General features: G+C 34.7%; 1 protein-coding gene across 2 annotated transcripts in view; it reads right to left on the reverse strand.

Annotated features, from left to right (window-relative positions):
* The window catches only part of BBS9 (Bardet-Biedl syndrome 9), a 288,272-nt gene that overhangs the window by 144,004 nt on the left and 132,158 nt on the right, over positions 1 to 12,110 (reverse strand). For both annotated transcript variants that reach the window (XM_029961886.1, XM_018075872.2), the window contains exon 21: positions 1,080 to 1,302. In XM_029961886.1, coding sequence (XP_029817746.1) covers positions 1,080 to 1,302 — 223 coding nt within the window. The remainder of the gene's footprint in view (positions 1 to 1,079; positions 1,303 to 12,110) is intronic.

Raw genomic sequence — 12,110 nt, forward strand, 5'->3', positions numbered from 1 at the left:
GACTTCCAAGCTGGTCATTCATATTATATTATATTAAACAGGAATTTAATTATTCTTTGTAATGTAAGAAAACAAAGTACTGATAATCAAGATACTGCCCTAACACAACTCCAAACTTTATCAAAAACAATACCCAAAATAGTAAACTCCAATTTTTAAGCATGAAGTATACATACAATACATACTTTTCCCAGTAGATGTGAAGACTGCTGTAGTGGAAGGAAGTCATTGAGGTCAAAGGGCATAGTGATATTTTGTGGTTTAGGAGTGTATGAAGCAGAATGAACAGCCAATCGAAATTTAGAGCAGAAAGCTGGGATAGAAAATACCTGTTTCCAAGCCAGCAGGAGTATCTGATGTTTACTAAGAGACTATCTGTCTCACAAGAGGAAAAAGGCAGGAAGAAAATGTCTTGCAATAGTGCAAAGACACTAAACTTCAGACTCTGCAGAAAAGATAAGCCTTTGGTCCCAATATTACTTTAAAGTAGGAATATAGAAAAGGACATGAACAAAATTTCCTTTAAAAATGGTAATTCCATGACAGTCATTTAAATCATTGTGCACTGTGAAATCGTGTCCACATTCTTTTTCTATATGAGAAATACTATTCAACACACACTTAAATTAGTTTCATCTTCAATTTCATGCTTTCTATGAGATACCACCCAGCCAGCTAGTACTTTCTAATGCTGCAGATTTTTTTTCTCTGGTGTTATCAGTACTTCATAATTTGGCCATAAAGCCACCAATGCAACCATAATAATTTCTTTATCAAGAAAGCAGGACTTTTCACTCCTCCTTTTTCTGTCACATTAGAAACTACACACGTACACATCCAATTGAAAAGTGCAAAGAAATAAGAGATAAGACTTTTAGAGGATAAAGATGACCATCTGGAGTTCATTTGCTGCATTACTGAGCATATTCATTCTACTGTCATTCTACTGGTCTGCGACACAGTGTCTGGTTGTCATAATCAATGAAAACCAAGCTGCCAGTAAAATAAAACGTGTACAATTTTTAGTTTTAATATGCAAATAAGTATTTTGAAATCTGAAGATGTACTTCACAGCTTACCTGGCATGACAGCAGCTTGCTGAGTGGCCAAGTCTGTACTTAATGAAAGGCGACCACCTTTGGCCAATCTATCACAGAAGAGGGTGATGTTCTTCTTCAGTCTGCTGGTATCTTTGGGCATGCACAACTGGCTGCTGAGAGTCAGGGCCTGCTCTTTAGAGCTCTTTGACAAACAAGTTCTTAACAAGTAAGAAACTGCAGCATCCACAGTTTCTTCCCAACCCTGCATGAAAGAAATGGAAATTAAATAAAATTAAGTGAACTGTAATATGATGTAGCATATTTAAAATAAAGTAACAAAACAAGGACCGAGATTTTCAAATTATATTGATAGATAAAATATAATTGGGGGGTTAATGAGTGTCATGAACACTCAACTTCAACTTGTACAAGCAAAAGCTGAAAAAACAATCTTGTTCCAGCATTAGATCAACAGAGAATTCTAATTTTAATAATAATAACGTAAGGACAGTATGTGATATAACAGTTAAATTCAGTATTAATAACTGAAAACTAGATGTTCCTGGTTGTGACATTTAGAATTAAGAACAGAATGGAGACTTAAAAAAAACATAATACATAGCACATAACATTGTGATGAAGATATATCAAGGCCAGGAAAAAACCCCCAAACTTATCCAATTATACGTTCTTTGGAATCACATCTAATATTCTGATAACACATCAGTAGTAGAAAACATCATGACTGCAACCCAAAGCTGCAGACATTCAGTACCCATTTATCAGTTATGATACCCACAGCATTAGCAGAGGTGTGTCAGTGCTGTGACGAATGGGGACTTGGATTTCAGCATAATGCTGAGCTGTCAACATTTATGAAAAAAAACAGCTTAGTAATCACTTCTGTTAAAATGAGCAGCTACCTACGGAAAAGCTTTCAGGAGGAAAAGCCATATTCAGTGTCATATTCAGTATATGTATTTCCACAAAATAACAATAAAGTGCAGGTTTCCGCAAATAACACTCAGTAAAAACAAGAAAATTTCTTTTCATGAGGCACCTTGAAAAGCATATTTAAAACTTAGCTTCAAGGCTGTAATTTGTACTGTAGTTTTCAGTGAAACAAACAAATGTTCCTTTAACAAGAATCCTGGATAGCAGAAGCCCTTATTAGTGACAAGGTTATTAGGTTAATGCATAAAATCTAATATATGACATCTATCTCATTTTTGCAATATGAAATGCAGATTGACTCCTCTTGATGCATTTTGAAATCTTAAGTTACAGCCTGTGATGAGACCATATGATTAATTAAAAGCATCTATAATGAACCAGGAAGACACAAAGCCTGCTCATGACAATCTTACAGAGCTTGGACAAAGTCTTCTAGTTTTTAAGCTCTTTCTCATGGTGTGTTCTAGTTAACTGAAAACATTCAGTTGTACAGCAAAATCATCTACCTATCCAAATTTCCACTACTTGATAAGTGTAACATTTGAAAGAATGATGGTGTCAACCCTGCTGGAGTCCACTGACAAGCAAATAAGTTTAATTAATTTCTTTAATTAAATACATATGGCTTTTGTGAAGGGTACTACTTTTAACACAGAGGAGCAAAGACCACCCTTCTCGACCTTGTTAAATTCCAGATCTAGGTTAGATGCTTACTAGTGGTCAAGTACATCAGTAAGACCACACAGTCATATGCACTTCAACCTTATCCAAACATACACTTAGTGTCCTGAAAATGTGCTGTATGTGTATAAAATACTTATATTTTGCAGAGAAACAGGATCACCTAGTAAAGTTTTCTTAGTCAACATTTGCCTTTCCTAACTTCAGAATAAAAACAGCATTAACCTACTATCTTATCAGGATTTGCCCCCTCAAAAAACATGTAAATTAGAAAAATACACCAATCTATCAATCAATGCTGTGGTAGCTTAACGTTTTTCAAATATTCTAGAAAGAGTCCATTAGAGTGCAATGCATCCACTGACCTGTGATGGTGACAGGAAATCATCCATTCTGCAGCCAATTTAAAGAGGTTAATGAGCTGGTAAATGCTGTCTACATTCCCACATACTGGGCAATGAAACTCAATATGTACAAAGCATCAAAAACAGCCAAGCCAGGCACTCCTAATTATACTACAAATCATGAAAAATAGGACAATATAAACATAAGAATCTTGAGTTTCACTAAAAGACAAAGAAACATATGATTAACTGGTGTCAGTGTACAGTAGCCGAGAAGTTGGCCAATATGTCTGTCCATTTAAGTTGTAAAAATGCAGGCAAAAGGAGTATTTAAATAAAAGTACTGAAATACAAGCTAAGGAAAGTCAGGAAATTAAAAATGGCTAGTATTCTGTCCTTGGCTCACACAGGTATGTTTTACTTTATACCATAGCCTTAACATTTTCCAACCCTTGTTCTTGTATTTAATTTCCATGTAAAACTGGTTTCTCAGTAGACCATAAAACTATCTTCTCCAATTCAAGCTCTGTTGACCTACTAAGTCCTGTCAAATCCAAAGCAGCCTTTGTGATTAGTGAAAGAGTACATAAAAGCTACATCTAAATGAAAAAAAACTTGATGGAAAACTGTTGAGATGATTTTATACAACTAAAAATTAACAGCTGCAAATAAGGCTGCATTTGTCAGCAATTTTTATTGGTACAAGGGGAGAACTGAAAGAACAAGAAAAATGTTTCACCCCTTATGTGTTAAAAAAAGCTGAAAGATGTTTGAAAATGAAAGCATTCTAGTCTATAGCCCACACTGAAGAATGATTCTACAGCCACAGTTGTAATATTCACTAATGGCTTTCTGTGTAGTATTCTGTATATTTGAGGTCTGAAAGGAACACCTTCAAGGTGTGATACCAGTAATCCATCGTTCTATGACCAGCAAGCATTGCCGTAACTGTGACAACAAATGTGAGTCAAGACTCACAAAAGAGGCATTATTAAACCATCCAAAGTCTTCCTATAATTGAAATAGATAAAGAAAGCTTAATTCATCAATTTTACTTTTTCATTGGGAAAGACTGGGCTTCATATTTTGCACATATGCATTATTATTATTTTTCTCTTGTAGGTAATAGGTAGAGATTGGCACTTTCTTTTAACCAAATCGGATACACTGCAGGAGTCTGAACACCACATCACTTATAGTCCATACAAACTATCATTACACTATCACTAAAGATCCTCAGGGGTCATGGCATATCTGAGTGTGAACATAATTATATATTCAATCTCACTTTGGCATAAGGCTTCATCTAGAGTAGCTAATTTTTAGGAAGATTTTTAGGTTATACCATTTGCCGAAAAAGAAGGAACCTCCAAAATTATGTTCCCTGCAAGGTAAATGACTCGTCTACTGTTATTCTAAAATTCTAGACAATGAAACTGGAGGCTCTTCCAGTACAGATCTCATGTTGCAAATCGTCAGGCTGTAGAAAGGGCACTGGTTTTGTGACAAAATATACACATGTGGAATGTGGTTATTAGAGAAGTTTGAGGGCAGGCCCTGTTAGGAGGTACAGCACTGCAGTTTAATGCCTGGCTGAAAGACTCCACTCCTCAAGAGCTTAGCTGGTCAACAGACAAGGTCAACCAGGCATAGATAGGGGCAGAATCTCAAAGAAGGATTTCAATATTGTTGTTGTTAAGATGTATAGGCACATATATATAGGGAGGAGTGTGAGAGAGGGTCTGTTGTCAGATTTGATAGGTTTACTCATACAGTGTACCTTCTCAACACATTTATACACTTAGTATAATTTAGTTAGAGATTCACAAACAAATAATATTTGTCCTAAGTGTGAATAAATCAGCCTAGTAGCATATCAGTCAAGCTTGAACAAGATTGTTCCTAAACTGTATTCATAAGACAGACAGATATTTCATTTTGTATGTTTTACTTTGAAAGTCTTTATCATCATCAATAATAATATTCCCAAGGCAACAGCCATGTTTCTAGCTGCCTATAGAGTGACAATCAAGACAGTTCCAAAAGAATTCAAATGCAACGTGCAACATACTGCAAAAACTGTGCAAAATTGATGCAAGCTAGATTATGGGAATTCTTACAGCTGTTAACTCAGGAATTTGCCTGGCTATATCTTATGTCTTGATTTTAGACACAATAATGATTCCATCACCTCTCAAAAATGCTGGAATACTTGAAAGCTCACCATACTGACTGACAATCTTGGCACTTATGCTTATCCAAACCACTAAAGAAGAGGTTTCTGTATCTGAAAGCACTGTATATGCTAATTCACAAGAAACACCAGCCATGTGTCTCTCAACATTTTGCTTTTGAAGTCATTAAAAAAAAAAAAAACTGTTACACATACAAACAGTGGCTGCTGAACTTGTAGACTCCAACACAAGCACAGATCATTAGCAAATTTTGCCCGGATTCCCTGTGCTGCCAGTCATCCTAACACATATTCTTCAAGCATATTCTGTATTTCTAACTGATCTACTTGTCTCCAAGAGGATATAACAGTCTCAGCAGCCATGAAGTAGGCATGCAACATTCGCCTGTGCTGCCAGAAATGGAAATCACAAACTTTCCTTACGAGTGCCCCTGAAAAATTACTGCTAAAAATGAAGCATTTAGGAGACCTCTTGAAAAGAATCTGAATATCTATAAAACACTCAGAAAAAAACATACAGTAAAATATTCATGAGGTCTTAATGTATTAAATTTGAACAGTCTCGAGAGATAGTGCACTTTTTTAAGAAAAAGTTTTTTAAGAAAAAATTATTCTTGGTTGGAGAATTAGAAATATAAACCCAGTTTCCTTTAACATAGTCCATTAGAAACACTATTCACAGATTATTTTAGAATATTCTATAATTCACTTTTGTATTAAAAAAAAAAAAAAGGCACCTCCACATAACAAAACCCCACCACTGGAATACCTAAAAAATAGGAAACTGGCAAAATTCTACAGACTGGTGGAATCCAAGTCTGATGAAAATCCAGACAAATGACTCAAGTTTAAATACATCATAAATCTATGAAGTGCCTAAGAAGGATATTTGCATTCAGCACACAATAAAAAAGCACCAATGAAAAATTCTTATAATAATCCTGCTCTCTCTAGTTATCTTTCTTTAAATCAATTATGATGCATAATGTTTATAATATTGACTGATCAGACTTTTATTACTATTAGCATTAAAAATAATTCAGTTCTAACAGGAATTTGCAGACTGATGAAAACAACATCGAAGTGAGGATATAGTTGAACATCAAAGACAAGGTAAGAGAGAACAACTAAAATGAAGAAAATTAATATGATACATAGTTCAAAGCACTAGATTATTCCATTTCATTTTAAACCAAGGAAAGAATTTTAGGCAGAAGATCATCCTCATTTGTCAGATGGTGCCCTGAAGTCAACCTGTTGTCAAGAGCTACATTACAGCCACTGTAGACATTTAAATCTTTGGACTTCGCAAATTTACCTACTCCACACAAATTACAATTTACTTAAAACACAAAGGATAAAAGCCAAACAACTGCTAAAAGAAATGCAAAACCCAGAGAAGAGAAGGTAACAGAGAAGTACAAGGTAACATCTTGATAACTCTGACCAAAACATGTCATCTCCTGAGTAATCAAGCCTTGCAGGAAACCTGACACAACAGATATTTAAGGCGTAAAAGCTTAAAGAGTCTATGAACAACAACAAATAAAAATGTACAGAAAGTAATCAAGACTTACACAGAAAACTATGAGATCTCTTTACAATATTTATTGAACTGGTTCAAGTACAGCACAACAGATCTGTGCAGAGCTATTTAACAATAAGTATTCATGCTAGCAACTATTTTTAAGCTACTTCAGAGTATTCAATTCCTATATTAATATCTCACATTTTGACATTAATTGACTGCAGATATCAGCTTTAGAAAAAATCCTTTGTGAATAAGGTGGGTTCATTTAAAAGTCTGTCACAGACGCACTTGTCATTTCTGCACTGCTGTGCTGTAATTGCCAGTCACAACAGAAACAGCAAGTTTATCTCTCTGATGTAGAAATATTTATTTAATAGAAACTCCAGCACCATAAACAACTCTCTACAAGAGCTTCTTATTTTGAGTTCTAATTGGTAAGCATATATTGATATCCTATGGCAACTTCACCTGAGAAAAATCTATACAACAGAATCTTTCCTGTAAAGCACACTTGCAATGTAAAAATTGTTCTGGTGTTTCTGTCCTCTGAAGCTCAATTCACACACCATCGAACCCTTCTGCATTAAATATAAGTATAGTTTTTGGTGGATTCTGTCCTACGGACATTTAACTTTAGATCAAGATTTGCTAAAATCTCCTTTTCTAATGTCTTCAAGTATGGAAGAAAAGCTGAAAATGCATATGGCTTAGTAATCAAAATAGTATTTTTATAAATATCATATAGAATATGCAGTATTTTTCTTTTGGAAATGGTGCTCCAAAACTAATATTTTACCAAGAATCTTCTGGAAGAATCATAATGTAAAAGAGTAGTACTAAAGCAGTGGGTTTTTCAGAAAACCAGCAAATTGAGCATTACTAAACAAAGGTTCTGAAAGCTGCACCTATCAAGATGATGACCTCTATCATTCAAGATTTTCATATACTTTTCAAGTCTAATTCAAAAGGAAGTCCTGCTCACAGAAACAAATTACGATTATCAGCAGTTGTAGAGTTTTGTGTATTAATGAAACAACTGGTACCATGATTAGAGAGTGTATCACCCGTAAGAACGCAAAACTCCAGGTGGGGATCATAGTCATATTTCTACAGCTGCTTAACTCTTCTATGCTTTTGAGTTTAGCAATTTGCTCTCGTGAAAGTGCGTGCTTCACCAAAAAATTATATACCAAGGTGACTATAGATGATGGTTTTATTAGCTGCTCCATTAAAATTTCATCTCTGTCTACTGTAGCTAAATTTCAGTGTAGGCTGCATCCTTGTGCATTGGATGCTCTTCATTTGCACAGAAAGATTTTCAAAATTAGGTTAGAATCAGATTATCAGATTAGATCAATAGTTTTCTTCTTGACAAGCAATGGATCTGTATCACCCAACTCTTCTTTCAAATTGTCTCACATCTCAATATTGGGGCAATAGAGTGTGTCCTAACACCTGGTTGTTTGGGGTTTTTTTTCTGGACAACAGTGGTTTTTTAAGAGTGGGTGAGAGGCAGAGAAAAGGGCACATTTTTTCAACAGATAAATTCTAACTACATAACTGTAGATTTACTCCTCTAGTAATGCTTATTTGTTGTAATACAAATGCATCCTATCTGATATAATGAAAGTTCAAATACTTCATGGGTTTCTGTAGAAGCTATTCCAGAATCCTGAATTTGAGGGATTTTTGTCATGTTAATTTTCTTATTAACTTGAGTTCTTATGACTGTTGATCCCTTTCTGAGAACTGATGAAAGAAATCCTTGTATGCGCTACGTGAATGGAGTGGTTTGACTTCTTTTGTTGCCAGCTTGTCTGTTGTTTTGCTTTTTAGCACTGAAATAATCTAACACTTCATCTTTCTTTTCCTCAAGAACTTTTCACCAGTTAGCTAGGAAAACTGAGGTGCTGTTTGGTTTTTGTAGATATTGTCAAAGCTGTCTGCAGGCATGCAAACACATCAGAAGTTGTTCATCTTGCTGAAGAATGCTAGACATGCAGCAGTAGGTCTGCCATACATGAACTCTGTAACTTCAATTAGATCCAGCAAGATAATTTTTGACACTGGGAAATAACAAAGTAGAAAAAACATATGCTAAAACAAGTGTATTGAAACTTCTCATTGCATCTCAGTCCACATTGCACTTTTAGATCAGTGATATACTTGGAGAGGAACTTTTCATCTTTTACTCTGATATCTCTTATTAGGTTACCAATATAATATACTATGAAATACTGACAAATGAGTTTGTGTTTCCAAAGCCTGTGAAATATGGAACCACACTCACTCAAACATTTCAGCTCTTAAAAAAACCCAAACTTGACATAAAGTTTGTTTCCTGTTTAAATTCTCACCTTATTTTAAATCTATGTACCACCAAATGCTCTCAAAATGCTCAGGTGAGGACAAAAAGAATAGTGCCAAACTGGACTTGCATGTTTACTCCGATAGCCAATTTTCAAGTTTACACCAGATTTTTTTTATTTTTTTTTTGAGACAGTAGCTTGGGCAACAATTATTATTCTCCATTGTTTGTACAGACTTGACTTATGACCTGTTTTACTTTTGAGGTAGCCAAAAGTAGCCAAACCATATTTTGGCTTTATCAAACTCTCTCTTCACTGAAAAAGCCAGAGGATGATGAAAGACAAAAAATGATGCAATCTTCATGCTCCTTTAATTTGGCCTGTCTTAATGCAAAGTGAGTCTCTCATCACCTGTGCAAACATGAGAGAATAGGGGTATATCATTCTTAATCTAGGAATTAAGACAAAGCATCTTGCCATTAAGTAAAACAAAAAACTTCAATCTGAAAAAAATTACTACTCTGAAAACCATGATAAAAAAAGCAAGTGAGTTTTTTTCTGGGACTTTGTAACAAGATTAAAGATTCACATGACAATTTCTGTATGATATCTGTATCAATCTATCTATATTTATCTGATGACATGATATCTTTGTAAATTCCAGTAGACAAATTATACAACAACACAATGTGAGAGCAATAGCTATATGTTATCTAATAACAACCAAAAAATGTTACATTACGACTGCAACTTAGAACCATGAACAACCAACAATTTCTGAATGAAAAGCAGTTATACCACAACTGGTTCCTCCCACATTCCCCCAAGAACAAAGATTAGTTTGGTGATTAGATCTTGAAACACCCTCAGAAACATTTCTGACTGTTAGATCTAAAGGAAATTACGAATTTAGCTGCACATCATTGTAATATGTTCAATATAAATAGAGAGCTTTACAGAATTATTGGGAGCAATTCATTTTCTCAGAAAATCGCATGATATACGGTTAGAAACAATGCTACAAACATAGCTCTACAGTATTTATAATAAAAGTATCACAGGTTTGAACTGATGTGAGACAACCAGGAAATAAAACCAACAGTAAATATGCACCTTTTAATTCTATAAACCCTGTCCTATTATGTAATATACAGGTCATACACTAATGGTGCTGAAACAAATACGTTGTTTCAGAATACAAGTCATTCCAGTAGAATTCCACAATCAATCATAAATCACAATAAATTTCTAAAACACTAGTACAATATTGATCAGTACATAGAATCATACAATGGTTTGGGTTGGAAGGAACTTTAAAGGTAACCCAGTTCCAACTCCCCTGCCATAGGCAGGGACATCTTTCACTAGACCAGGTTTCTCAAAGCCTCATCCAACCTGGCCCCGAACACAACTTGGCCCCACACCTGTGGATGGGGAGTTCACAACTTATCTGGACAATCTGTTCCAGTGCCTCACCACCTCACTCTTACAGTAAAGAATTTCTTGCTAATATCTAATCTAAGCCTACCCTCCTCTCAGCTTCAGGCCATTCCCCTTTGACCTAACACTACATGCCCTTGTGAAAAATCCCTCTATCTCTCTTGTAAGCCTTTTTTAGGTACTAGAAGGCTGCATAGCAAGAGTCTGTAGATCTTTCAATTAGGACACAATATCAAGAGAATTCTCCACCGACAATAAACTCCTTTAAAAGAAGAAAAAAAAAAGGCAAAAGAAAGAAAGAGCCACTGATTATGTATATTGAGTGTTAAGACCCTTTGGTGAACAACATTGCTGTAATCACTGTAATGCATCGCTCTTGTCATTAAGCAGTTTAGATGACAACTGATCTGAACTCCTGGTATGCAGCACATACTCAGTAATTACTACTACACTAAAATAGCTCTTTGTACCTGAACGAGACAGATTACTGTAACAAAGAGAAAGTTTAGAGGTCCCCATCACAATATTACATAGAGAAAGATGTCTGATAACAGAGGCTTATTTAATTTATCAAACAAAGGATAAGTCTCTTGGGACAACAGCAGTACTTTGTAGGGTATCCAAATTAGTTTAAAAGGAGGTAACATACACTGGAAGCAAATTAATCAAAGCAGAACACACAGTTCTGCCTTGACTAATTTACACCAAGAAATAAGATCCTTGAGTAGGCTTCTGCTCACAACAAAGACAGTCCACTGAAGATTAACTTCAGTATCTCCAATACTGGCAGAAAAAAATAAGGTGCTGGACCAAGTTAAAAACAAAATTAATTCTTAAAACTTTTTAATTAAAATACATCTAACCAACAGATATGTCAGATTCTTCATTAGCATAAGGTTTATACCAAGGCTGAATGCTTATTCTGAGCATGATAAAAGTTCCAGGGAATACAATTAAACAAGACAAGAACACAACAATTTTTTCTGTCATTTGAACCCTTACAATTCATAATGCACATCAAACCTATTTGTGCATAATTTTGTAGAAGAAATAGAGAAAGTTTTCTTTTTTGAAAACCAGTATTATTACCAATCACCAGAAGCAAGCCTTTTAAAAAAATTAAAATCTTACATCTCCTTCTTGTCAACCACCAAAAAAACATTAAATGAAAAAAAAATTGAAAATATAATAGGGCATAGCTTCTTCTTGTAGTCCTTTGAAGTGGGAAGCATCTGATAAAGATATATTATAGATTTTCATTAATACATAAAAGTTCCAAACAGACCACACTAAGCCTTTCTTTCTCAGACCAACAAAACATCGGCACTTTTCTATTCTACACAGAGAAGTCACTGTGACGAATCACATGAATTCAGTTACAAATGAAGATCACTAGAGTGGTGCAATTTGTCTTCAACTTGCTATTTTTGCCATAACCCACTGCCTTCTTAGTAAATAAATTTAACTGCAGAAAGAAAATTATTAACAGACATTTAAAGGAATTGTGATAGTGCTTTAAGTAGTGGTGAGATCGCCACCTTGCTCTTCAAATTCCCTCTTTACCCAAAGTTACTTACCAAGAAAATTTTTTTTTTTTTTAAGACATTCTAACATTGT

Source organism: Manacus vitellinus, unplaced genomic scaffold (assembly GCF_001715985.3).
Source record: "Manacus vitellinus isolate BGI_N305 unplaced genomic scaffold, ASM171598v3 scaffold_3_pilon, whole genome shotgun sequence".
Classification (NCBI taxonomy): Eukaryota; Metazoa; Chordata; class Aves; order Passeriformes; family Pipridae; genus Manacus; species Manacus vitellinus.